The 23,050-nt window shown below is 44.6% G+C and overlaps 1 protein-coding gene across 2 annotated transcripts in view; it reads left to right on the forward strand.

The window, feature by feature from the left end:
* ntng1a (netrin g1a) overlaps window positions 1–19,982 on the forward strand; it is a 91,057-nt gene extending 71,075 nt beyond the window's left edge. The window contains exons 5-8 of one of the 2 annotated variants that reach the window (XM_031583623.2): window positions 2,178–2,204; window positions 5,418–5,462; window positions 12,167–12,301; window positions 17,518–19,982. In XM_031583623.2, coding sequence (XP_031439483.1) covers window positions 2,178–2,204; window positions 5,418–5,462; window positions 12,167–12,301; window positions 17,518–17,786 — 476 coding nt within the window. In that variant the 3' untranslated portion in view covers window positions 17,787–19,982. The remainder of the gene's footprint in view (window positions 1–2,177; window positions 2,205–5,417; window positions 5,463–12,166; window positions 12,302–17,517) is intronic. The other variant, XM_031583624.2, reaches the window with a different exon arrangement.
* The last annotated feature ends 3,068 nt before the right edge of the window (window positions 19,983–23,050 follow it).

Below are 23,050 nucleotides of genomic sequence, written 5' to 3' on the forward strand. Positions count from 1 at the left end.
GTAGTCGGAATAGGAGAGGCTACGCTATGCTTAGCATGGTTCAGAAAGTAAACACACACAGCCACAAAAACACACACATACATTTGTATACACTTACACACGTACATACACGCACTCACACACATACACACACACACACACACACACACACACAAAGCCTTTTCTTTTTTTAGCTTGGAGATGTACGGCAAAAGCCACCTCCTATGTGTGCACAAAATGTGTGTAGAGGAGGTGTATTATATTACCGGCGACTGTTTAGCAGGTACAGATAGCTGCGTATACATTTCTGCCGTTTCAGCAACACTTGCTTGTGCTTATGATTTTGTCATCATTTCTCCACAACATACCCCCACCTCTCCTGCCTCCACCCCCCAAACCCCCCCACCCGTTAATGGCAGAACTGCTGAAAATGTCCCTCAGCGGCCGTCCCGCTGTGTTTCTCGCTTACTGTTTATCAAGGACATGAGAGTTAGTTGACTACAGTGCAAAGCAAGGTAGTAATGTTTGCTCAGGGGTCGGCGAGGTGTTAGAAAAGTCTTTATGAAGTTAGTGCTCTTGTATTGCAGAGCGCGTTTGAAGATGTCGCCTTGGTGACACTGTGCTTTGAGAGCTCTTTGTCTGTGTATTGTGAAGGACAGCATCTAGACAGGTAGGCACGACTCAGAGAGGTTTTTTTCCATTAAGACAATGCACAAGGTTATCTTCCCTTCTTTCTTTCTTTCTTTCTTTCTTCACTTCTCGCCCATCCCCTCTCACTCTTATCCATCCGTCCATCCATCCATCCATTTATCTTATGTTAATTTTGGGTGACTTCTCACTCTGCCCTCTCACCCCTGGTTGGTGTTTCTGGGGCGGGTGTTGCGGTGAGCTTGTGGAGGTGCCATCTCACTTTCTCTCTCTCTCTCTCTCTCTCTCCCTCTCTGGCTCAGCTGCCTCGTTTCTCACCCCTCCACAAAAAGGTCATGAATTTGGCTCCAAACCATCCCTGTCAAGCAGCGATCAGAGAGAGAGAGAGATTAGGAGATGCGGCCTAGATCAATGGGCGCATGGTGGGGGCCCTGCCTGCCTGCCTGCCCACCCGCCTGCCTGCCCACCTCCCCATCTCTGCTGCCGGGGGCCCATGGAGGCCCCAGCCTGCCCCCCCCCCCCCACCCCCTACCACCCCACCCCTGCTGCTCCAGATCCAGCATGGTGAGGAAATCCTCCAGGCACCCCGTGCGTGGTTGGCCGCATGGGCCGTTTGATGGTTGGATGCAAAGGCAGAGTCTCCTCGCTGAGAGAGGATGTGGGCGAAAGAGAGAGATAGAGAGAGACAGAGAGAGACAGAGAGAGAGAAAGAGAGACAGAGAGAGAGAGAGAGAGAGAGAAAGAGAGAGAGTTATGGAGATGGAGAACAGGCAAGCAATGTTGATTAAAAAGTGAGATAAAGGAGAAGCTGGGGAAATGAAGAAGGATGGGCGGGGAGAGGGAGACGGTTTGGCCTGGGCGCCCGTCATTCCTTTATTTATCCCGTTATTTACTGCATATGCGCTCCGACTCATTTGTGTGGTTATTTCCTTCTTTTTCTGCAGTTGTCAGGCTTTATTTTGGAAGTCCTGTAGTCGGCCCTCGTGTGGTTTGACATGCTGAGAGGCTTGCGCTTCCAAAGCCTTTAAATTAGCTGAGCCCAGGACACATTTCACAAACAATCAGCACATCTCTCCTCGCTACCACTTTTGTAACAGGCGGCCATGCCGGTCCGAAAAACCCGAGTCCATATGGAAGTCGTGGGTCCTGCGCCTGTGAATTTCCCCTCACATATGCAGATTTGCCTTAAAAATGTGCGTCAGCCTGTCTTTGTGTGTTGTGGCGTTAACTGTTTTTGCTGTAAGCACACAGTTGGGTGTCTTATACAGACTGGCTCGACAGCTGGAAATGGTGCATTAGAAAACAGGATTGAGCTTACCCGCTATATGATATTTTTTTTTTTTTTAACATAAAAACACAATGAGACAAATATTTACAAACATGTATGAGAACAGCAACAACAAACAGTTGACAGGACACAACAAGGGATGGGATTCATCTGTGTATGTTTGTACATGTATTCATCTGAGTGAAAATCATGTATGGTCTGTCACTGAATGATAAAGCATATCACTGATCATGTTTTCTCTTTTTGTCTCTGTCTCTTCTAGGTATTGCCAATAGTATTGGTCCAGTTAGTAAGTACACCAATACAAGACAATGACAAACAAACCACTGATGATGCAAGAGACTTTACTCTTTTTGTCCCAGAAGTCCACTTGGTGTTTAGTGTTCATTTCTGACTGGCACAACCCCTTCAGTTACTTCACAAAGTAAGAGATCACCTGTAATTGAATTGGAAGCATTAATTAGCCACTAGTTCCTTTCGGTTTCCAAACAAACACCCACATAGCTCGCGGGCCGAGCGTTGGTTGCGTGGGCGTTCTAATTCACATTCAGACACAACAGCCGAGGCTTATGAGTGCATGCTAAACTGCCTATTGTTTTTTTTTATTTTATTATATTTCATTTTTTCATATATTTTTTTTGCATTTCCGTATGCATTATAAATAAATGCCGCACTGGCTTATTGAAGTTGGAGACCTCTCCCCCTGTATAATGCTGGAAAGGTCATTTAATATGAGCGATGCTGAGCCTGACTGTATTATCAGCCACGGCCAGGGGCCTCTGATGCCAACCGGAATGCAGACTTTCCACAATGGGGAGGCTCAACGGAAAAGGGAGGAAAAACAAGGAGAGGCAGATATATTGAATGTCGGCTTCATTTTCTGTCTTCGCTCCTCCGTGTGTCTGCTCGCCTCTGACTGACTATGCAACCAGCATAGTCTTTGCAGCGAGAGCGCAAAAAAAGGGGACAGAGCAAAAACCACAGCGAAGACAGCAAAGATGTCCTCTCCTCTCCTGTAGATTTCTCTTGACATTATATGATGACCTGCAGGTCACACTCTGACAGAAGTCAAATTGAGGTTAATCTGGTGATTTCCACAATCCTCCCCTTTTTTCCACGTTTTTTTTTTTTTTTTCACACATCTATAAGAAAGGGTTACAGAGTCAGAAATGAACACGGAGACCAAGTGTTCTCTACCTTCCCTGCCTACGTTGCTTTGTTGAGTATTAAGTGCTGTGGCCTGTGCATGGATGCTATGCTATGCTTTGCAATGCTGTGTTTTGCTGTGCCATAATAGTGCTGCACATTCATGACATGTCCTAGCCAATTACCCTACTAGCACATCACTGTCATTCACACCCCTACCTCAGCTCAAGTAGCAACATTGCTGCATGTCCATATCTACCACTCAGGAAAGACTGACTGAACTATTATGCTTTCTTAAATCCAACAATTTTTTTTTAAGTCTTTGGATGGTCGGTAGTAGAGAAATACAGCAGTGTAATCTTTAGATGGAACCTGCCAACAAAGGAAACCACCCCAACCTCCTCAAAACCCCATAAACTTTCAACTCCCTTCTCTCTTCATCAATCTTCAAAAGAAGATTTCCAGAGGAAGGGTCATAAAAAAACAGACCTGAAAAAAATGGACAAGACATTTAATTTTGGGTGCATCTGGAGGAAACAGTACAACATCCTTGTAGGTGGCAAAGTTACACAGACCTTGAGATGAACACCCAGAATAGAAAAAAAAACAAGAGAGAGCGCTTTCGTTTTTTTTCTCTCTTCTGTTGTTTGATGGTAATTGAATTCCTTATTGACTTCTCTCAATTCTATTTCAAGTTTATTAAGTCAGACAGAATTGCCTAATGCAGACATTAAGGCAAAATTAATATTTTAAAATACCATTCTGGCGGCATGAGATTGCATTTCATTATGGGAATGGCATTGATTAAAATCTGTCACTTCTCATTTGGTTGCTCATACCCCTGAATCACCCACCTCAACAAAATGATTAAAACTAAACAGATGTGATGAATATCTGCTCTAATCAATTCCTAATATAGAATTAATAGTCTTTATTATATTTTTGCTCATTACATCCAGTGTCTTTGTGTTGGAAGAGAATGAACATGACAACAACCCCATGTGGTGTTGTCCTGTTGCAGCCAACACCTGGTGGTCTTGTCAACTTGAATTCTAGGTCTTCCTAGCAAAGCTGTTCTCCTGCAGTTAATGCATGATGGCAAAGTGAGTCCTTTCTGCATCTCTCTGGTTTCCTGTGGCCCACTCCTCTAAGTATACAGTCCCATTAACGCTGCTAATCACTATGTATATCATCTAAATTACAGGGCATCAAGATTTTAATTTCATCAATTATTCTTTATTTGTTCATTTATTTTCTGGTCCCGACATAAAAATCTCAATGGAGCTTGAACTGAAAACACACCCAATCCCTGTGTAGAACTATGAACTTTATAAATCCCATTATAAATTAAAAGAATACATTCCACAATCAAAAGAATACATAGAAATCCACAATCGCAGAAAATGACACAAAAATTACGCCAACGATTATTTTTGAATGTTATCACCTGTGTTCATATGTTCATATGTGTGCCTGTGTGCATGCATCCCGTCCTCACCACCCCTTTTCGGAGAGTAAGGAACCCCATGTGGTTAAACGTCATGGACACATCCCTCCAAAGTGGACCCACACCCTTCCCCTAGTCATTCGAATTCACTGCGGTCATAGATAGAGCAACGGCCCCAAGGAGTGAAGGCTAAAGGGTATGGGAGGCCAGTAGAGCAGTGGACAGTTTCAGAGGAGCGAAACTGCTTTGCTTAACATTGCACCATTTCACCAACCAATGCATCCCTCTCCACAGCCACAGCAGCTGGCACCACCACCCAACAATATTATTTCCCTGCAAAGGAAATAAAGAATTGTATGTAATTATGAGGTTACACTTCCCAATCAGTCATCCCCCATTCACAGCATCCCGCATTATTTATCCATTGTAGTCTCCTCCTAGAAATACACTGTAATTAGATATCGAATGAATTATCAATTTGATTGATTGAACAGACGTCTCCCAGCAGCTCTAGATCAACAAATTATACACAACAGTTGATGTTGTTGATGGCCAGTACCATAAAAAAAACAATGGCCATCTCTCATCTACCATTTATATTTTTGTTTTGCTGTCACCACCATTGATGCTGAGAGAACGTAAGACATGGAACTGCACAATTACATACAATGTCTCGAGCCATGTGCAATTAGTCTTGGAGTCCTGCATCTATTGCTCATTTCTCTGTCCGGCTTGGCAGTCACATGTCGTGCAAGAGAGTTATGCGTCAAGCCCCAAGCCAGAGATGTTTGTCTAGATGTCTTCTGTGTCCACTAGTCCAGCCTTTTAGACGTCATTCCTCTAATGCATCTGATGTGCAACGAACTCAGTGCATCCTAATAACTCATGGTTTCTCCCGGTTGCATGCAGTTCGCCAGAATGTCTCATCCCTAGGGGTTGCTAACCGAAACCAAGGTAGGATACACTTCAAACTCAGATGGAATCTCTCTAACCCCATCTACCTCATACACAGAATCTGGGCGATGGAAATAGCCTTCTTTTTTTCAATAACTTGTTTAAAATACGGTATTCCTCTGATCCAATGGAAGAAGGAAGTGGGAACTACAAAGGAGCATAACTTCAACTGCTTTAGCGCCTAGTGTCTGTCCGGTTGTCTTACTGTTAAAAGAGAAGGTTCTGAAATTGAATCCTTCCCTGTGTATCCTGTAGTTCTCAAGCTTCCTCACTCTGCATCTCTTTTGCAATCTCCTCCATTGTCCCTGCAGTCCCTTAGCCTACACACAAGCCCAAATTCAGCCCCCCACCCCCCAAAAAATTATTCATACACCCAGCTAGCACATACAGTCCTACCCATGGCAGTCAGTATCCCTCTTATTATCCCTTCATTTTAATTAGCCGTGACACTCTTAGGGATTGGGAATCTTATCCCAGGATGTGGGAAGCTGCCCAGGGCTTTTTTTTTCTCCCTCCACACAGATTGAGTTCAGGCATTCTCCGGATAATCCACGGTACATAAGCAGTAGCTAACAGAGACAGGGGGTGGGGGAAGACAAAAGACATGGGGGAAAAATCACCTTGCTCAAACAGCTCCCAAGATATAAGGCTTGTTTTATATGTGGATGTGAATGGACTGAATGACTGAAAACCATTTATGGTGGGACAATAATCATTTCAAAAGGTTTATCAGACCACAGCGATATGTTAGCTTAGCTAACGGGAAAAGAGGATAGAAAATCTGGCTAGTTGGAGCTGGGTACTTAGGCTATGGGAATGGGATTCAACCACTGGTGGCTGCTGCAGGAATAGCTAAAACCTTCGGTGACCCAGGGGGGCCGCCTAGCTCCAGTGAAGACCCAGTCATGCATACCCTTTTCACTTCAAAGTTTGTCATTAAACCAGGGAAAGAGTGTGTGTCTGTGCCTCAGGGTGCATGTAGTGATATTGTTATGACAGCTTTTCGCGACTCGGAGCATAAAAGGGTGTGATTGCAACTTGCACACTAAATTAGACAAAGTGAGGTCCTGACATGGCCATGTACTGAAAACGACCCCGTGTGTTTCTATTTATAATCTCGCCTTTCTTTCTTGTTTTGAAGCCAAGACTTGACACGACAGGGCACCTAACAGGAATGTCATTTTGTTCATGTGCACACAGTTTAAATTGCTTCACTCCAGCCCACAAGAACTGGATGTATGATCACATCACTTATGTTCAGCTTTAAAAAGTCATCTCTTTTATTTGTTTCCTTTGATTTGTCCAGTAGCTCCGCAAGTTGCTTTATCAACTGTCCCCTCAGTGCAAGTTGCAAACAGCAAGAGAGGTAGGACTTCTGAGATTCATACAGTGTGCCCCCCCCCCCCCCCCCGCCAACACCTGTCTACACCCTCTGTCTCAGCCTGTGGTGTCCAACATGTCCCCCACTATATGAATCTGGAATGATCCTTGTGTGTCGTAGGACCCCCTAACCTTAAGCCTTCTTTTGATCCCAGTACTAATCTACTGAACTGTCCCTCAGATGTATTTTTGGACATGTCTAACACTGTGAGATCTGTGTCTTGGTTTAAACCGGAAAGGGGTCCACAGGATTGGGTCACTCATGGAGATCACTTTTTTGGAAGGCCTTTTAGTTGTAGTGTACAAATAGCTATGGTAGTGGACCACTTTGTGCGTTGTGTTGGTGTCCAGTTGACCGTTACTTTTTAGACAGTCTTCAAAGTACAAACTGATATGCAGTTTTGGCAGCAGCATTTGGGGAAGCCCTCTGTCCACCACAGTTGTGAAGGCTTTGCTTAGACAAGTCATTTTTTAAGTGGTCAGGGAGCTAAAAGGGGTTGGGGTTGATGAGGCTTGACCTCAATCCACATCAAAGTAATTAAACTCCATCACCCCCACCCACACACACCACACACACACACACACAACCTTCTAAGGACAGACATCTGTTAGACTGTGACACAAGACAACCACTACCCATTCACTCCTACACACACACACACACACACACACACACAAACAAACAAACACACACACACACACACACACACACACACACACACACACACACTCAGACACACACACACACACACACACACACACACACACACACACACACACAGAAACACTCTACACTACACTACTTCTCAATCTCCTGACTTCAGTATGACAGCATGTCTAAGACTAAGCTTTTGGTACTGGGATGGCTGAGCTCCACACCAGGCTTTGGGAAGTAGTCATCCGTAACCACGGCAATTTCGAGTGACTCGTGTGGGAAGGCAGTGGATGTTTTCTTTTCTTTTTTTCTCTCTCCATATTTGTCTTCATCACTGCTGCTTTATGTTGACTCCATTCATTGGGTTGCATTTGAATCATCTCTCCAATCTACATCTACACATGTCCATACACCGTCTACAACGCAACGGAGGTTAGCCAAATCAGTATTTATTAAACCCGTGACCCCTCTACCGCTCTAGTTGAGTTCCAGCTCCTTTTATCCCCTCCAGCATCCCTCTCTCATCCTCTTCGTCAGCTAAAAATAGCCATGAGTCTCATGAGAGAAAGGTGTGGTGTGCCACCGATGTAAGTTTCAAACGGCAGAGACCTCAAGCCTCGCCATGTTTGAAAATTACATCTGCTTGTCATCTGACCCCCTCGTCTGTTCTTTCCTGTACGGTGTTGTCCGCTGCTCCGGCTGCTCCCCTCACCACGTTGACAACTTCCTCTTCGTCCCATGCATTGTGGTGTTCCTTTCTCTCTCCCTCTCTCTCCCTCTTCCTCTTCCTCTCTCTCTCTCTCTCTCTCTCTCTCTCTCTCTCTCTCTAACAACATGCTTTTTCCATGAGTCCCCAAGGTGATCTGACATCTAACACTGCTGGCTGGTTGTGGCAGAGTGGCAGAACTTGTACGCTCACTTACTCGCGCTCTCTTTATCTTTCTCCCTCTCTCTTTTTCACTCTCTGTCGCCTACCTAAACCATACTAACCTCGCATGCCGTGATTTAACAAGAAAGAACCCGTCCGACCTGCGTTGTCGGACCACATACAGACACCATTACACACTGCCTATGATTGACACACATGGCCTGAATGCAGGACACGTCTCTCCTCTGTCCCACCCCCCACCCCACCCCACCCTATCCCCCTTCCCTTTTGCAAGACTGCGAATGTTTCAGCCACGCCAACCGGTGCAGCTACATCGAGCTGCTAAACACGGTCATATGCGTGGGGTGCAAGCACAACACCAGGGGGCAGCACTGCCAGTTGTGCAAGCAGGGTTTCTACCGCAATGCCACGGCAGAGCAGGAAGACGAGAATGTGTGCATAGGTCAGTCCCCACCCCCAACACCACACCCCCACCCTCACCACCACACCTTCACCCTCACCCCCACACCTCCACCTCCACACCTCCACATCTCCACCCTCACGCCCACACCTCCACCCTCACCCCCACACCTCCACACCTCCACCCTCACGCCCACACCTCCACCCTCACCCCCACACCTCCACACCTCCACCCTCACCCCCACACCTCCACACCTCCACCCTCACGCCCACACCCTCACCCTCACCCCCACACCCTCACCTCCACCCTCACCTCAAGCCACTGTCATTCAGCACCGCTTGACCCGCTGCTGCCTGCACACACACACGTCACCTGCATATGCTCATCGTGCCACCATTACCACGCTTATCCCTTCCTTCCATCACTTCTTCTGCCCATCCACTCACCAAGGGTATCTGTTTGTTTTTGTCTTTCTTCTCTCCTCACTGTCTTCCCTGTCTGGTCCTTGGACCTGTCATTTATAGCACCAACACATATACACACACACACACACACACACACACACACAAACACACAAACACACACACACACACACACACACACACACACACACACATACACACGCACATACACATGCACAAACACACATACACACACACACACACACACACACACACACACACAAACACACAAACACACACACACACACACACACACACACACACATACACACGCACATACACACGCACAAACACACATACACATACACACGCACAAACACACATACACACGCACAAACACACAAACACACACACACACATGCACAAACACACATACACATGCACAAACACACACACACACACACACACACACACAGAGTTATCTGTGTCTCCACTGGATGAAGGAATGTTATTATAAACGACAGCACGATAAAAATGAATCCCTTCAAGCACTAGAGAAAAATACAACCTGCAAAAATGCCACATATTGACATGCAACACATGCTACACATAATGAGTTGTCAAGATGCGCTTGAAGCCTCAAAGAGGGGTTGAATGCAGTTCAGTCTAGTAGAGGGTTCCAATATTCAGAGGCTTCACTTTCAATTCTCTGAACTTTGACTTTTTCCATATCCAATTCATATCTGTTTTTTTCATTGACAGTCTATTCATGCTAGTATATTGGACTTCATATCTGATTCAAGTGTATAGACAGAGGCTGCATCCTGAAACATCAAGTAATAAGACTGACATCAACATCAATATGATTCATCAGTCATCATGTTGATATGACCTGTTCATACATGTGCTAGGTACAGACCTAACACACTGTATGCACAAGACAGATAAGAAACAGAGCTCTTCCAAGATTGAAGATAGATCCTAGATTCTCTTGTAGTAAATTGCATTTTAATACGGTTAACCTAAATAACAATTAACCTATATAACTTTTGAATGTGTATTATGTGTCGAGGTGGAAAAGTGGTAAGTCTGGATGCAGCTTTGAAATGGCAATATTGCATAATTCACCCTTTTGAACAATAACGGGCCTTACAAGACACACCTGTTGGTGGTCCATCTTTCTTTCACTCCTCGGAGAACCAAGAGGGAGACAAGAGGGGAGTGTGAGAAAACGAGTGAGAAATATAACAGGGAAAGAAGGGAGTGAGAAAAGATATATAGAGAGACCATTTGAGACTGGGGGTGTAGAGGGACTGTGAAAGAGAGAGCAAGGAGAGGAAAGAAAGGGGAAAGAGAGAGAGAGAGAGCTTTGGAAATGAGGGATGATATTGAGAAAGAAGGTCAGATAAAAGACAAAAGAAATGACTGGAGAGGGGGACTATACAAACAAAATGAAAAAGATTAAATGACAGTGATAGTAAGAAAGAAAGAAAGAGATGGAGTGAGAGAGACAGAGAGAGAGAGAAGTAAAACTGTTCTCACTAGCCAGAAGAGATGTCTGCCACGGCGCGTCCCTCCGAGACGTGGAGCAGAGCTGGCACCAGCAAGCGGAAGTGTGGCATGGCGTATATGTCACTTCCTGTCACAGGGGCGGCTCGCACCACTGCTAGGGGGTGTGAGGTCACACTCGCTAACCTCCCCTTCACCTTCCTCTGATGGCAGTCATCACGGTAACGCCCGAGTCATGTGACCGGAGATGAAGCATCGCAAGGCACACGTGTTTGTGTTTTATTTTGTCCCCGTAGTCGAAAGGTGGCAAGGAATAAATATAAGCTGCTAGACCCGCTGTGTGTTTTGCATGGTAGTCATGCTCTGAATTGCTGTATTAGGCTGACAGGATTTCAAAGGTGAACGCAGTCTCTCTGTTCCCTTTGTAGGATTTGAAACAGAACACACACACAAACAGCACAGCTCGTACTGAGGAGTGGAACTAATGCCTAGCCATGCTTATATAATTGGAAGTTCAGGCACTGTGTGGTTTGAAGTTCTCAACAGAGAGGTAATTGGTAGGCGAATATTCCTTTGTAGGTCTTTTTTATTGGGGGTTGGATATCTAAGAGGATTAGTGTTTGGTTGGTTGATACGTCACTTTAGTGCCAGTGGCCCATTTCAAGAGGAATGATTGGCAGTCATGTTTCTGGTCTATACCAGAAACAGACACAGACATCGTGTGTGCCAAAGCTTCCTTTCCTTCAGCACCGCTCTCATCTGAAGCTTGTCTTCTAAAGCAGTCCACCTCTCCAGTCATGCCTGTTGCCACGTTACACAGAGCTGTCAGACCATGAGGTAACACAAACTGAGTGCCCAACACCTCACACTCAACCCCTTTGTGTCATAACCAGTCTCACCACTCCCCACTTTAGCTCACTTCCTGTTGTCCTTTTCTATTCTTCATAATTAGAATCCATGTTGCTGCTCCCCCATGCCAGATGTCATTACCCCTTCGGTGATGGCCTTAAATGTGTAGCCTCCACACAGCGCTACTCAAACATACTCTCATCGTTTCTTTCATTGTCTTTGTCATTTTCGGTCTCAAATGTCCCGTATCACTTTACAGTACCCATCTGCTCCGGCTGGCATTGGACCATCCATTTTCTCTCATTCACTCATTATTGCATCAATTCCCCTTTGAAATGGTAGCGTCATGGTTACAGTCCTCTTACTGTTGTTTGTACCACTGAGGTTGTTTATGCTCTTCCTCCATATAGTCCACATACTCTTTGGAGATAACTACATCTACTGCTGTAAAGGGTGTAAACTTGCAAAAACAAGATAGAGACTGTGACCTTAAAACCTAGATTTTGTACCCAGAAAAACAAGAAAGGGCATCATTTATAAGGACGTTGCTTTTATGAGGCTTGTACACTCTTCCCCCCCGACTCCAGCACCTGTGTGTGTGTATGTGTCTTGTTTTTACAGACTGTAATTGTAATCCCTTTGGCTCAGACAGTGATCGCTGTAATGACACAGGATTTTGTAAGTGTAAGGAGGGAGCCACAGGGCCTAAGTGTCACGAATGTCTGCCGGGATATTTGTGGGACAATGGCTGCAAATGTAAGTAGAACCTCCAACATCCACCAACACCTACAGCCAGCCTCCATCTCTTCCTCCCTCCCTCCCTCCCTCCCTCCCTCCCCCTGCAGCTGCTGGCCCCCTATGCTGGCTGTCTATGCTGTCCTTGTCTCTTGCTGTCCCTCTCTCTCTCTCGCTCGACCTTTTCCCTTTCTCTCTGTTCCTTTTTCCTCGATTCGCTCACTTTCCTCCTTTCCTCCTCTCCTCCTCTCTGTCTCTCTCCATCGCTGCTGCTGCGGCTTGGCCCTGCGGGCACGAGAAGCTTTCCGAGCGCTTGAAACAGCAGGTGTGAGTGACCTCGCACTGAGACGGGAAACTACAGAAGTGACTTAACAATCATGCCCCCCAGTAGAGCTCTTGATCACTTTTTGGGACATTTCATAGCCACTTTCCAAATCTTTTCTCAGTGGTAGAGTGTGGAAGGGGGGTGGGGGGGGTGGGGCTCTTGGATAGAAACCTGCATTCAGATGATGTATTTTTTTATGCCCATTATTTTAGAAACGGCCAGGCAGCAGCTTCGCACTGAAGGGGAAAAAATGACAAAACAAAAAGAAAAAAAAGGATAAATGAGAGAGCCGCTGAGCAGCTGAGCTAATATTTGCAGCCTGCAGCATGTTGGGAGCCGGTTGGGTTTGGTGCTCTGTGAGGGTGGGGCGGCTGTTTGCGGTGCCTGTCTGAGGCTGCCATTTTGGCCGATAGAAAGCGTTCACCACCCTCTCCCCTCCCCAGTTCGGAGTGAAATCATGGACGTATCAGCATGCCATCAGACCTAAAGCTGAGTTTACATACCTCGACTGAGCATGCAGTTTGTTTTTCTTATTTGTTTTTTTTTGTTTTGTTTTGTTTTAATGGGGATACCTTATCTACAACTTTGGGCTGCTTGGGAAATTCAGTGTTCTGTGTGCATTTTAGTTATGTAGCAGCAGTCTTTTTTTCTCTCTGGAAGAGGTGGTAGAGTGCAGACACATGTTGTCCCATTGAGTTATGATGCTGATGTGTGCTGAGAAGAGGTGTGTGACCGGAACAGTCACAGCTGCACAGTTACACAGACACACACTCTCTTTCTCTGTCACACATACCTCACACACACTCACAACACACACGTATGCACACACACACACACACACTCACACAAAAACACAAAGAACAAGAGAAAGAGAGACAGCAAGTGAGCAAAAAAGACAGCTGGAGAGTGCAAGAGAAAGAGTGAACAAATATAGAGGAAGAAAATGATAGTGATAGAAAACAGAATGATAGTGAGTGTGGATACTTGAGGGTTGGAGATTTGGGGTTATCTGAGAAACGCAGAGCTCTCCAAGAAAGGTGAGGAGTCAGGGAAGATGTTGGAGGAGCACAGCTGGGCTTATTAGAAAACATGACAGCGACTCCAGTGGAAGACAAAACAAACATGAAAGCAAAAAGACAGGGCAGGCCTCGGACCAGTGAAGAAGAGCAGATTAATATTTCATACGGCAGTCATGTGGTGCAGTCAAAGAATGGGTAGAGAGGAGAAAAAAAAGATAGAAAGATAAAAGATAAAGATAAAAAACACAAATATAACAAATACAGGTGGATATCAATGAACAGTCTTTCTAGACTAATTAGATATAGGTTCATATTGTAGCTGTCTTATTAAAAATACAAGTCGAAGGACACACCAGTGACAATTCAAAGGACAGCTGTCTCCAAGTTCCAAGAGCTTTTCAAGTTTCTCAAATGTTCTATTCAACTTTGGGTTCCTTTTGTGCTCCCTGGAGTTTCTGAGGCCTCTTGCTTGGAGCGCCATCAGTATTCCGATTCCAGCCTGCAATTAAAAACTCAAATCTCTCCTAAAATAAGCTGCTATTCTCTGGGAAGCAGCACCTAATTCAGTCTGCGTTTCTCAATAAATATTATCCCTCATATCAAAAGTAAACCCAATAAAGCACGCAATTTATTTTCCACCTTTCACTCTGTTTACACGTGAGTAAATTGTAAACATGAGGAACAGGAGACGGGGGATGAAGTGTGTGTTTGTGTGTGTGTGTGTGGGGGGGGGGGGGGGGGAGTGGGAGAGATGCCTCGATCATTCCAAAGCTACAGGGGTCATCACGCCGTGGAAATGAAATATGGGAGTCGTATTGTGTATCTGAATGGGAAACCACGGCCTTAGCTGTGGACACAGACCCCAAGCACTAATGGCTTTCAAACTACTTCTTTTGGGTCGCTCTCCAAATATAGTTGCACCTGCCTATTTATTAAGCTGAATAGCTCCTCTTCCACTGTTGCGAATATTCTCTGTAGCGTTTGGAGGTTGGAAAGCAGCAATGTTTTTTAAACATGCTGCGTGAGCGTTTGTGTGCGTTTGTGAAAGGCACCTAGCCGAGTGGGTTTTTCAGATGTTCCACATTAGACCCGCACAGGGAGGGGAGGGGGGAGTCTGTGCGGGGTGATCTGCATGTCCTTCTCTGAAAAGAAATAAGGATGGTGGTTGTTAGCCTAACCCAGTGCCATAAATCACACACAAATATACACACACAAAACACACACACACACACACACACACGTACACACACCACTTTCTCTCTCTCTCGCACACACCCCACACTCACAGTCTCAGCACCTTTCCTGGAGGCAGCCAAATGCAGATATAGAAGATATGGGGTGTCGAGGGAGTGTAAGAAAGTGAAATGTATAATGAAAAATGTGTAGTGTTATATGAAGTGACATAAGAGAGAAAGAGAGGGAAGGTGGAGGTTGATTGTGAGGAAGGGGGCAATGTATAAAAATGGCATCCTCTCTTTCAAAGAACTTCAAACACACTTGCATTTGGCTAGGATAGGAATAGGTTTGGTGTGGAGTGGCTGGAGCAAAAGGTTTCGAAAAATATACAATTCCTTTAACATTCTCTCTCTCTCATTCTCTCTCTCTCTCTCTCTCACTCCTTCTCACCATCTGATCAGTTTGGTTGCAGCTGGTATTGATGTCTACATTCAAACTGAATCAATACCCTCTCCTCCACGTTTTGGCAGCAAGTTGAAAGAGCATGGCTAAATGTATTAATAAGATGCTTTACCTATCGAGCGAAAATAACATTAGAGAGGTCGGCAGCCTCATCAATAAACTTACAGGGGGGGGGGGGGGTGATCTTGTAAGACCTTTTGGCAAACAGAAAAGGGACTTTGTTTGTATAAATGCCCATGTCCACAAAAGGCCAGTAGAGGAGAGGGAAAACGTATTATGATCAAATGAGAAAAGCTGACAGAACTGGAGAAGTTAATGTGTAATTAATGGTGACACGGACATGTTATGATTAAAGCAGAGCCATAGATTCAAACGTGACAGTCTGATTCAGTTCTCTGATTGCTTGTACTGTGGCTCCTGAGATGGCAATTCCACTGAAGCGGAGTGAGAAATGATTGTACAACATATATGAAATTGATATCCATCTCCTGCTTAATGGCTGTATGACTAACTGGCAAAATGGCGGTTATTTTCAACTTTATCATCGACTGTCATGACTGACTAGGCACTAAAGCTTTGGAAAAGAACATTTTGCTGACAGGTTTGTCCAACCTATGTGAATCGTCGAAATTGGATACACAAATGTTTGACGTGTGTTAAACGCTGTCATCAGAGGATGTTTACATGTACTCTAACGTACCCTATACATGGTAGTCTGGGACCCTACATAGTTAACTAAGAGCGTATATACTGTACATAAAGCATGTATATATAGCATACCTACGTACTGAGCCCACTCCCATTGGATTACCAGTTTGCAGACAGACCTTTTAACCCAAGGGTATGGATTGCTGGTGGGTTGCTGTTTGTCTCACTAAATGCTCATCTCTCTTCAACCCACTGTGAAGTCTGCTGTTATGGCTACGAGCACACACACACACACACACACACACACACACACACACACACACACACACTCTCAGTCCCTAGCGCCGTGCCTAGCCCAAAATAGCCTGGTAAGGTGTATGAACAGATGTGGTAATAAACAAGACTTTGCAAAAAAACAATCGCCCAAAAACAGCACAGCAAGGTGAGAAAACAGTAAGCATATGATATTCTCTGTCAGGTCAAGGCCCAGTGATGTCTCACATTTTTAAAGCAATTTTTATACAAAAAATCCGTTTTTCTAGCCACCAAGTTTATCTTGAAGGGGAAGCTTTCAGGAAATGGCAGATGCTTGGCTTCTTGATGTATGGTTGCTGTTTTGCTTTGTTTGTGTGTCTGCCCTGCTCTCTCTCTTTCTCTGTCTTCGTCTGTTTGTTTTCGCTCAGGTTTGTTTGCCTGCAGCTCGCTTGACAGTCTCCCTCCTGATTATGTAGACGCACCAAACTTCTCTTAAGTCTACTTGCTTGTTTTGGAGAGACCCAATGGGCAGGCACACACACACACACACACACACACACACACACACACACACACACACACACACACACACACACACACACACACACACACATTATGTCAAAGTGTGATTTAACAAAATCAACTTCAGCATTGTCTGTTCACGCTAGCATTTGACAGAGCAGTAAAGTCCCCCATCCCCTCAGTGTCTCAGCATTGTCTAACACATTTGATGGTTTGATGAACATCAACCCACAGTTTACACAAACACAAAACACCCTCATTTTGCAGTTGAGTGGAGAACGACACGATGATGTGCAGTCATTTCTAAAGAGAAACGTTCCAATTATTTGGATATCTCAGTGGGAAGCTGTGTGGCTTATGGATGAGCTATCTGGCAGGGCTGTTCTTCCTCTCCATTTGATCAGAAAACCCTTACAACAATGTATCACATGTGTATAAAAGTTTGAATCCATGCAAATGCCCTTGACTGTCTTACATAGTAATGAATGTATTTCTGTCACTCTAAGTGTATTCATACGTTTCCCTCTGAAATGTTATGTGAGTAGAGCTACCAAGTGTTGACTGAGTTTCAGTGTGTTTGCTTGTATTTTGAAAGTGTAAATCTCAGTTTGGTGTTTACGGTAGTCATTACCACTGACGATGTTTACTAGTGTGTTGGCGTGTTTACTAATTGTGAGGGAAGCTACGGATGATCTCACTGCCTGTTTTCACTACTGTTTTGTTTTTGATCCCCTTGTCTCGTTTCTCTGTCTGTGTCTCTCACGCTCTCTGCCTGCCTGTCTCTCTGTCCTACCTGTCTGTCTTGTTTTTTCTGTCTTGCTCACTCTCAGCTCGCGTGTGCGACAACGAGATGCTCCGTTGCCAGAACGGAGGCGCGTGCCTGAACAACCTGCGCTGCCAGTGCCCGTCCGGCTTCACCGGCCTGCTGTGCGAGAAGGCCCAGTGCGAGAACGAGGCCGGCGGCTGCAGCGGCGGCCCTGACTCCGGGGCTCCGTCCGCGCTCGCCCACCACCCGGCCCTGGCGGCCCTGCTGCTGCCGCTGGCGCTCACCCTGGCCCCCGTCCTCCTGGGAGAAGCCTGCTGGGCCTCCTCCGTCTGAACGAGAACATCCCCTCTTCCCCTCTCCTCTCCTCTTCTCAGTGCACAAAACTCCCCCCCACCCCATCCAACCAACCACCAACACCAACACCACCACAACGTCCATGAAGCCACCCCCCCCAAACTGTCTGAAGACTAGAGAATGCCAGAGAAACGTTCAGCTTCCTGTATGAACTCTGCACTAGACTCTGCCCTGTACCCCGACCCCTAAGCCCCCACCCCCCCCTCAGCTGCCCCGACCTTGCCCTCACCCCCTCTCAAGGACATATGGCTTTTGATTAAGGTATGTGCCAGAATTGCAAGGAAATTGGTAAAGAAGTGGTCTTAAAAGATACAAATAAATAAATATATATATGAAAGAAAACTAAGAAAATCTATGACTAGATGAATAAAGAGTAATTAATATAAATGTAAAAAAAAAGTATTTATTAAAAAAATATATTGATCAGAGTACCAGAATCGATTTGCGAATTTACAAATCGTGGCGACGGCGAAACATTTTCAAACTGATCGTAAGCTTCACAAAGCGCAGACTGTTCACTCAACGGACACCAGTGGACTAAGCCATATCAGATACTCAACCCCTGTTATGCCAACTGCCCACCCCCAAACTCAACCAAGATGGAAGGGACTGAAAAGGACTCACCCGATCCCCCCCCTCAATCACCACGGCTACGGGAGCTGCAATCAGCACGCAGCTAACTTGCTAACAAAGCCAGCTGCTACCCCTGCTTTGAGGTACTTTTTTTTTGGGCTGGCCTGGATAGCTTTAGGGCTACCCTGACATGGATGGAGCTTCAATATGGTGAACTGTCCAGCTTGAAAGGACTGGTATTTGGGAAAGAAAAAAAGAAACGGATGAATGAAAGGAGAAAGGGGAGAAAAAAACAAATACAGACTCATCAAGGAAACTTTAGCATTCTTTGCTGTCAGTGTGTTGTGGACTTAAGGAAATTCATCCAGACTACCACATGATCTCGAGTACAAATGAAAATTAAAAAAGAAAGAAATTCCCCCCTTCTTCTCTTCTCTCTTTCTTACTCTCTCTGTCCCTCTCTCTCTCTTTCTCTCTCTCTCTCTCTCTCTATCCCTCTCTCTCTCTCTCTCTCTCTTTTTTCATTCCCCATTTCCATGCTACCACTTGTACATCCCTCTAACCCTACCCGTCACTGATCTGTGCTTTTGTGAACGTTACTCTGTAACCCCTGTTAACTTTTCTTCTTTTATTTTCGATGTTTTGTTTTCTTTTATTGTTTTGCTTTGGTTTGTTTTGATTCTTGGTCCAATGTTAGTGACGCACATGTGTAAAAGCCTACCCCACCCCACCCCCCAATTCCCATTCCTGCCCCACCCCAGGAGTATATTCAACAAGCAAGCCGTATGCTTATTTGAACTTTTTAAGGCACTGCGTTACCGGAGGCTGTGGTGGCCACTGCGCGTGTTCACTTAAGCAGATAACATGCTAAGAGGAAGAAAAAATGAAATAAAATCATCTGTGTATTTAATTTTTGTATGGGAAAAAAGAAGTTATTTTCTTGACAGAGCAAAGATAACGTAGAACATATACTTTTTTGTATCATTATGGCATTGTGTTCAAGGGCAACTTGTTTGAGTGTTTGACCAAGGTGTAGACGGAATGCGAAATAAGCATTTTTTTCTTCATTCGGTTGTTTTTGGTTCTTTGGTTTGTTTCGGTTTCTTTCTTCTTGAGGTTGTGCAGAGTTTCCTCGGTATTGGCAAAGTGCTGGCATCAAAGAATATCAGTTTACATATATACTAAAGTGTAATAAAAATCCCACCAAAGGACATTCTAAATGTTTTCTTGTTGCTTTAACACTGGAGATTTAAGTGAATAAAAGTTTAAAAAAAGAACTGTTTTAGAGGTGCTCAAAGAGTCTGTTTGCTGATCATTTGAGATGTCATCATACTAGAGGAATAAATAATGTGATACTTAAATTGTTTATTTGTAGTACAATCCTGTAGTAGTTCAGTGTGGTAGTGATAATGTTATGTTATCAGCACATTGCGACATCAAAGAGTTTGTCTGATTCTACTGGTACAGCGATGGTGGTCCGCATTTGGAACATACAATATTGCTACAATAACGCATGACACAACAATACATCATTACACAGTTTGTCATAATTCAATATACATGTCATGTTTTCATTTGATATAAAACAAGCTTTGCAGGTTATTGTGTGTGCGTTATGTCATTACAACCAACTGTGTCGTGTCACACATGACATGAAAGACATAATGCAACAGACAGTATGACTATCTGACTCTTCATACTGACCTTGTCACCAAAGCTCTCCCATAAATAAGCTTCCTTGCAGTAGTGTGAGCTTTACATTTTAAAATTCACAGTGAGGTTTTGTTTAAAGGGAACCATGTATTATTGGGTAGAATTAAATATTAACAGGTATTGGCGTCTTGCTAAGGGCCTTTGTTGTGAAGCTAGTGTCTTCCAGCAGGGTAGCAGGCTGGTTCTCCATTCTATAAAATCCATTTCAGCCCCATAAAACCTAAGCTGAAGAGGACCTTTGTTGATTTAAGTTCATTCTGCTGATTCAGGCAGTTTTTCAAGCGCATTAAGATGTGGAAAACTCAAATATGGTTACAAAGTGTCTAACTCAAACTAGTCTCAAACTAACAGCTTCTTCAATTAAATGTGTCAGACTTTTTTTTTGACAAGCAAACAGGTTGGAGTAACAAAGACTTAGTTTGTTTGTTTGTTTACATTTTACTTTTGCATTGCATTATAATAACCACTGTACCTTGCAGTTCTACCTCTATGTAGAATATATAGTATAGTGGCAATGAATCATATAAATGGTAATAGGTAAGGAGATCCAAAAGGTTCCTGTGACCTAGATTTTGTTTGTCTTTTTTTCCCTTTCTTTATTTATTTTGCAGGACACCACTATGGAACAACACTATACGATGTCTACTTGGTTGACTCGTGAAAAACTTGCACTCTTCTTCTGAAAGATGTGCACAGGAGTATATACCAAGGGAGACTACATTTGGGAGGTCAACATATAGTGGCTGATGTAAAACACTTTTGGGCAGATGTACGCACCTAAAAACATGGAATGGTATGAACGAACAGACCGCACCGATGTCTAAAACAGCATTCTGCCTGCTGCAGGAACACAGAAGGACAAGTTGCACTATTGTGACTTCTTCATATGCATTCAGTATCAATCAACCAATCAATCAATCAATCAATCAATCAATCAATCATCAGTCAGTCCTGACTTTTCTGACTTCTTCATATGCATTCGTGGGAGGGTTGTGGGAAAGGTGGGTGTTTTTGAGCAAAATTGTGGCAGGAGAAGCACAAGGAGTGACTAATAGTCCGTTGTATGCATGAAAACCGAGGTGGACAGCGCACGTCTGTTTTGTGGTGAAAATGTTCTGCCTTTTAAAAGCAGGCATAATCCCGATTGCGCCTGAATAGGAGAAACTTCCAGAAACTATTGAATCAGCATTCCAAGCACCTGAGATGTCACCTGTTTTGCTCATTTGTACAATGTTAAAAACAACCTTTATATTCTTTGCCTTTTTATGTCTTGCCATCACTTTTTCACTTCCATATATGTAGAACCTGCTACGCTATTGGATTTAGTTGGTTATAGCTTCACAAATAGTCCAATAATGTTGTTGTGGTGTAGAGTTACTGCCCTGTATTATCTCTCTGTCTGATGACACCTCATTAGCGTGATTATCTATTATCTATATATCTCGCAACGATTCGATTTCTTATCATCTTGGTCAGCGGTTCCATGATTCCTTTCAAATGCACCCGTAATTGAATTATATCGTTCATTTGCCGGCGCCGCAAATTATGGTTTGAGGGCGGTGACATTCTTTGATTATGCAATCAGCTGCAGGTTTAGTGCATTCAACGTAAAATGAAAAGGCACAGTGTGGTTTCTGCTGACTGGCGAAGTCGCTGTTGGCACTGTGCTCTCTAACTTACGTACATCTGCCCCTTGCTGGCATTGCCCCCAAACGTGTTTCTTAATAACATGCAACACCTCCACCATCACCCACCCACCCCCACACACACACCCCACCCCACCCCTTCCTCACACTCTTGACCATGTCACACATCATTTGTAATTATCCCTTGATAAGCCATTCAAAGCCATACAGTACACTAGGAACATGGCACACACCGCGTCATTTTGTTATCGAGCACCGGTGCCTCTGTGACTATCAGGATTTCCTTTTAATCAACATTGACAGTTCAGAGTACGAGCGTCAGCAGATCATCACCTGTTTGGAAAAAAAAAACAACACCACATCCTAAAGGTAGTGCTGTGGGAACGCTCTACCAGATTAATTTATCATGTCTTCATTAGCAGATGTCTGCCTGATTCAAATTCACCTCCCAGAGGACCCCTCACATACCTTCACTCATCGGAGGTGTGGAACCAGGGTTAGCGCAAGGGTGGGGGGCTAGGGGGGTGCCTGCTTGGGGGTGGCGGTAGACTGGAGGGCTGCACAGGAGCTGCTGGGGAAAACTGGAGGGCTCACAGCAGAATCACAAGGCCTGTGAAGAGCACAGGGGTTTCAGCCACAATTTCCCGACAAAATCCAGAGATTTTCTGCCTCTAAATGGGTTATTATTATTATATATTATATTATATATACGCTTTGGCCCAGATGGAGGGGGAGCCTGCCAAGCAGGATGAGTAATGTCCTGCGTTTGGGAGGGAGGGGTTCGTGTGATCACCCTGTAGTCACAGAACCCCCTGTTGCTTATTCCCACCTTTTGGCGCGAAAAACACGTTACGGAACGTGTACCAGACACATGGCCTCCTGCCACCTCGGGCATCGATGGCTCGGTAGCAATATCTGCTCGAGCGATCTTGGAGGAATGGCGAGATGAGAGGTAACAGCTGCCTGCATGACTCCAGCATCACACCTAGCCCCGCCACAGGGTAGACTCCACAGCCAGAGTAAGGCAGTCGCCCGTGGCACAACATTCAGATCACACTGATGTTCCCCATAGAATTCATAATGTTGGCTCCCCAGAAGCACATAAAGAAAGCAGACAGCACATACAGATAGTTCAGTCAAGAAAACATGTAGGAAATACTGCAGAACCATAAATCAAAAAGGCCCTGCATGACAATTTGATATCTATAGAATTATGACAGTGCCAAATGTCCTTAATGCAAAATGGCATGTTGAATTACATGAACTGATTAAAACATTTAGCAACCACAACGCTTGAATTCTTCTGCATTG

This window comes from Clupea harengus, chromosome 17 (genome assembly GCF_900700415.2).
Source record: "Clupea harengus chromosome 17, Ch_v2.0.2, whole genome shotgun sequence".
Lineage (NCBI taxonomy): Eukaryota > Metazoa > Chordata > Actinopteri > Clupeiformes > Clupeidae > Clupea > Clupea harengus.